We start from the raw sequence: 5,072 nt of genomic DNA on the forward strand, positions 1-5,072 counted from the left end.
CGCCACAACACCTGGCTATTTTTTGGTTGCAGCCGTCATTGTTGTTTGGCGGGTCCGGGCTGGGGATTCGAACCCGCCACCTTAGGTGTACCTGGCTGGCGCCTTAGCCGGTTGAGCTATAGGCGCCAAGCCCTAATGTCACTCTTCAGAAGGTACCATCTTTACCTGTGCAGTCACCCTGACCATCCCCCCAACAAAGGATGGCAATGGTTTTAGCAGGTTTCTTTTTTACTATCTCTTTCCCTGATCTTCCTCATAAGCTGTAGCCGGTCTTCCATTGGTATCACATGCAGCTGTTTGTCTTAACTAATTGCTAGATGATTGCTCTGTGTGTGTTTAAAAAATATATTCTTGAGCATAAATTGCTACCTGGTCTAATTAAAATAAGTCCCTTTTGAATAAATAGAGATCTTCTTAGTTATCTCTTCACTGGGGTCATTTCGTGAACTTCTAGCTGCCTTTTGTTTGTTGATATCATGGAGCTATAGGTGTCCACAGAATTGGCTGGTTGCCCAAAACTCTATGATTTTTTATTGTTTTTAGACTTGAACTTCCCCATAGTCTGTTCCAATTAAAGTCATTTCCTGGGCCAGCAGTGGCTCATGCCTATAATCTCAGCACTCTGGGAGGCTGAGGCAGCTGTATTGCCTGAGCTCCCAGTTTTGAGACCAGCCTGTGCCAGAGTGAGACCCTGCCCCTAAAAATAGCTGGACATTGTGGCAGGAACCTGTAGTGCCAGCTACTCGGGAGACTGAGGCAAGAGAATCTCTTCAGCCCAAGAGTTAGAGGTTGCTGTGAGCTATGATGCTATGACACTCTACCAAGGGCAACAAAATGAGATTCTGTCTCAAAAAAGTCATATCTTTAGGGAGCACTACAGAGTTCACTCTCCTAAAGATCTGCCTCTCATACTGGGCAGAAATTCTGAACCACTGTTTTGGAGCTAGGGACAGGGATAATGGCCCACTTCTGTCAGGGTAATAGTCTGGCTCTATGAGTGGAGGACTGGAGAAGAGTTGTAGTCCCTGATATCCTTGGTTTGTCTCTCCCAGCATGAAATTATACTATGAGCAAGCTGAGATGAGAGCAACTGAGACCCAGTACTCTGAAAGTTCCATGCCTATTACCATAGGCTTTTACCCTTATAAATGGGAGATGGGTAGAAAAAGACAGTTCCAGGACTCTTAACTATGCTTCTCTATAAAAGAGCTTCTACAATACAGACAGGGGAGGATGAGAAGTGTGGTAAGTCTGGCATTCCTGGGAATCCTTAATCCAGAAGCTAGGGATGAATAGACAGAGTCCCATCTCCTTGGCCATACCCACCTAAAGTAGTGTTTACATCACACAGAGCTTGAGAATAGTGAGTGGGTCATGGTTTAATTGTCACAGCCTGTCATTGTACTTACTGAGTCTTAGTTAATTTCCCGGAATAAATGTTTCCCCATTTTCTGTAGGCCCTCAGCGCAATTTCCTGAGCCTTTACATGATTGTTTTATAATTCAATTTATAAAAAGTCACCAGTGATGACTTTTTTACTAGGAAGAGTATCCTTGAAGCTCCTCACGGCTCAGCGCCTGTGGCTCAAGTGGCTAGGGCACCAGCCACGTACATCTAAGGTGGTAGGTTCAAATCCAGCCTGGGCCCATCAAACAACCTGCAACCAAAAAATAGCCAGGCATTGTGGCAGGTGCCTGTGGTTCCAGCTACTTGGGAGGCTGAGGCAGGAGACTCGCTTGAGCCCAGGAGTTGTATGTTGCTGTGAGCTGTGATGCCACAGCACTCTACCCAGGGGGACAGCTTGAGGCTCTGTCTCAAAAAAAAAAAAAAAAAAGAAGCTCCTCACATCACCTTTCTGAAAGTACTTCTATTCTAGATTATTAAAGAAATTGACAACACTCAAGGTTTTCTATTTAATCCTCATTTGGGGATTGAAATAAGGAAAAATGCAAATAGAGGCTAATATTTCTATATAAATACCAAAATGTTCAGTTTAAACTATCAATTTTCTATTATTTTATTTATAACTATTTTTAATGAAAAATTATATGAGATGATATTAATTTGTGTAAAGTTATTTTTTTGTTGAGACTTATTATTTCTCTGCATTTTTGCCAAATAGGCCAGGTTACTAAATTGTGCACTTGAGCAGATGCATAAATGCAACAAAATCTGGAATCACTTGAAACAAACAGGTACAGTTAAAACTGAACATTTGACAACACAGTTATGAAGAGAGTTTAGAGTGTAAATAATCAAGTCTTTTGTCACCACATAAATGATTCTTTAAGAATTGGTTTTCCAGGTCTCATTGAAAGCAGTGGCAGCTCCTGGGTCTTCTATGTGTCCTACGTAATCTGTGCCACCTCTATGAGTAATCAACCATGTCTAAGGGACCTGCAGTTGGTATTGATCTTGGCACCACCTACTCTTGTGAGTGTGTCTTCCAGCATGGAAAAGTAGAGATAATTGCTAATGATCAGGGAAACTGAACCACTCCAAGTTATGTTGCCTTTACTGACACTGAACTTTGATTGGTGATGCTGTGAAAAATCAAATTACAATGAACCCCACGAACACAGTTTTTGATGCCAAGCATCTGATTGGATACAGGTTTGATGATGATGTTGTCCAGTCCGATATGAAACATTGGCCTTTCATGGTGGTGAATGATGCAGGCAGGCCTAAGGTCCAAGTAGAATACAAAGGAGAGACAAAAAGTTTCTATCCAGAGGAGGTGTCATCTATGGTTCCGACAAAGATGTAGGAAATTGCAGAAGCCTATCTTGGAAAGACTGATACCAATGGTGTGGTCACAGTACCAGCTTACTTCAGTGATTCTCAGCTTCAGGCTACCAAAGATGCTGGAACTATTGCTGGTCTCAATGTTCTTAGGTTTATAAATGAGCCAACTGCTGCTGCTATTGCTTATGGCTTAGACAAAAAGGTTGGAACTGAAAGAAATGTACTAATCTTTGACCTTGGAGGTGGCACTTTTGATGTGTCAATCCTCACTATTGAGGATGGAATCTTTGAGGTCAAATCTATAGCTCACTTGGGTGGTGAAAACTTTGACAACTGAATGGTCAACCATTTTATTGATGAGTTTAAGCACAAACATAAAGACATCAGTGAGAATAAAAGAGCTGTCCGTCACCTCCGTACTGCTTGTGAACGTACTAAGCATACTCTAACTTCCAGCACCCGGGCCAGTATTGAGATTGATTCCCTTTATGAAGGAATCGACTTCTATAACTCCATTACCCATGCCCAATTTGAAGAATTGAATACTGATCTGTTCCATCGCACCCTGGACCCTGTAGAGAAAGCTGTTAGAGATGCCAAACTAGACAAGTCACAGATTCATGACATTGTCCTGGTTGGTGGTTCTAACCGTATCCCCAAGATTCAAAAGCTTCTCCAAGACTTCTTCAATGGAAAAGAACTGAATAAGAGCATCAGTCCTGATGTGGCTGTTGCTTATGGTGCAGCTGTCCAGGCAGCCATCTTATCTGGTGACAAATCTGAGAGTGTTCAGGATTTGCTACTACTGTTTGTCACTCCTCTTTCTCTGGGTATTGAGACTGCTGGTGGAGTTATGACTGTGCTCATTAAGCGCAATACTACTATTCCAACCAAGCAGACACAGACCTTCACTACCTACTGTGACAACCAGCCGGGTGTGCTCATCCAGGTTTATGAAGGTGAGTGTGCCATGACCAAAAATAACAACTTGCTTGGCAAGTTTGAACTTACAGGCATACCTCCTGCTCCCCATGGTGTTCCTCAGATTGAAGTCACTTTTGATATTTATGCCAAAGGCATTCTCAATGTCTCTGCTGTGGATAAGAGTACAGGAAAAGAAAATAAGATTACCATCACTAATGACAAGGGATGTTTGAGCAAGGAAGATGTTGAACATATGGTTCAGGAAGCTGAGAATTATAAGGCTAAAGATGAGAAGCAGAAGGACCAGGTTTCATCAAAGAATTCACTTGAGTCCTATGCATTCAACATGAAAGCAACTGTTGAAGATGGGAAACTTCAAGGCAAGATCAACAATGAGGACAAACAGAAGATTCTTGACAAGTGTAATGAAATTATCAACTGGCTTGATAAGAACCAGACTGCAGAGAAGGAAGAATTTGAATATCAGCAGAAGGAGCTGGAGAAAGTCTGCAACTCCATCATTACCAAGTTGTACCAGAGTGCAGGAGGAATGCCAGGGGAGATGCCAGGAGGAATGTCTGGGGGCTTCCCTGGTGGTGGCTCTCGTCCTTCTGGTGGTGCTTCCTCTGGCCCCACCATTGAAGAGGTTGATTAGGCCCCACCATTGAAGAGGTTGATTAAGCCAACCCAGTGTAGATGTAGCATTGTTCCACACAGTAAAATATTGAAGGATCCAAATTTGTAGCAAATTATGTGGTAGATTTAAAGTTGGGCTGCTATGGTGAATTACTGGGCATTTTCAATACTTGAATATGGAACGTGCACAGGGGAAGGAAATAACATTGCACTTTAAAAGCACTGTATTGTAAGTGGAAAATATGATGTCTTAAAGCTGTATTTAAAATTGGCAAAAAAAAAGAACTGGTTTCCCCCACTGTATGTTAGTATTTTGACTCCATAACACACTGCTTAGATTAAAAATATTTTAAACTTTTCTTTTTATGACAGTATAATATTAAATATTTCATTGGTCATCATGTCATGATTGCTCTTAGGATGCTTTAATGTCTAATTTAATCAAGCTGACTAAATGTAGGCTATAATCTTTCAAACTACAATTAAGATATCAGATACTGCTAACATTTTCTTATAAAGTTGTCTAAATAGTAGTCAACCTTTTGAAATTACATAATAGCTTGATACTGTTCCTCAAAGATTATATTGGCTTTTTTGTTTATACAGACATTTTTATAGTGTTGATTCCTGTTTTAGAATTTGTTAAAATCAGAGGCAATTGAATTGTATGCCTTTTCAGACTTTATGGAGATAATGAATTTTTCTCCTTTGGACTAATAAATATTGAATTATAATAATATATTTTATGGCTCGGCGCCTATAGCTCA

The 5,072-nt window shown here is 40.9% G+C and overlaps 1 protein-coding gene and 1 pseudogene across 1 annotated transcript in view; both read left to right on the forward strand.

The window, feature by feature from the left end:
* Positions 1–5,072, forward strand: part of TEX11 (testis expressed 11) — a 159,812-nt gene that overhangs the window by 42,555 nt on the left and 112,185 nt on the right. Inside the window, 1 exon segment of the mRNA XM_012812714.1 lies at positions 2,128–2,195. Coding sequence (XP_012668168.1) covers positions 2,128–2,195 — 68 coding nt within the window.
* Positions 2,385–4,324, forward strand: LOC100953524 (annotated as a pseudogene).

Source organism: Otolemur garnettii, unplaced genomic scaffold (assembly GCF_000181295.1).
Source record: "Otolemur garnettii isolate 467f Iridium unplaced genomic scaffold, OtoGar3 scaffold00219, whole genome shotgun sequence".
Classification (NCBI taxonomy): domain Eukaryota; kingdom Metazoa; phylum Chordata; class Mammalia; order Primates; family Galagidae; genus Otolemur; species Otolemur garnettii.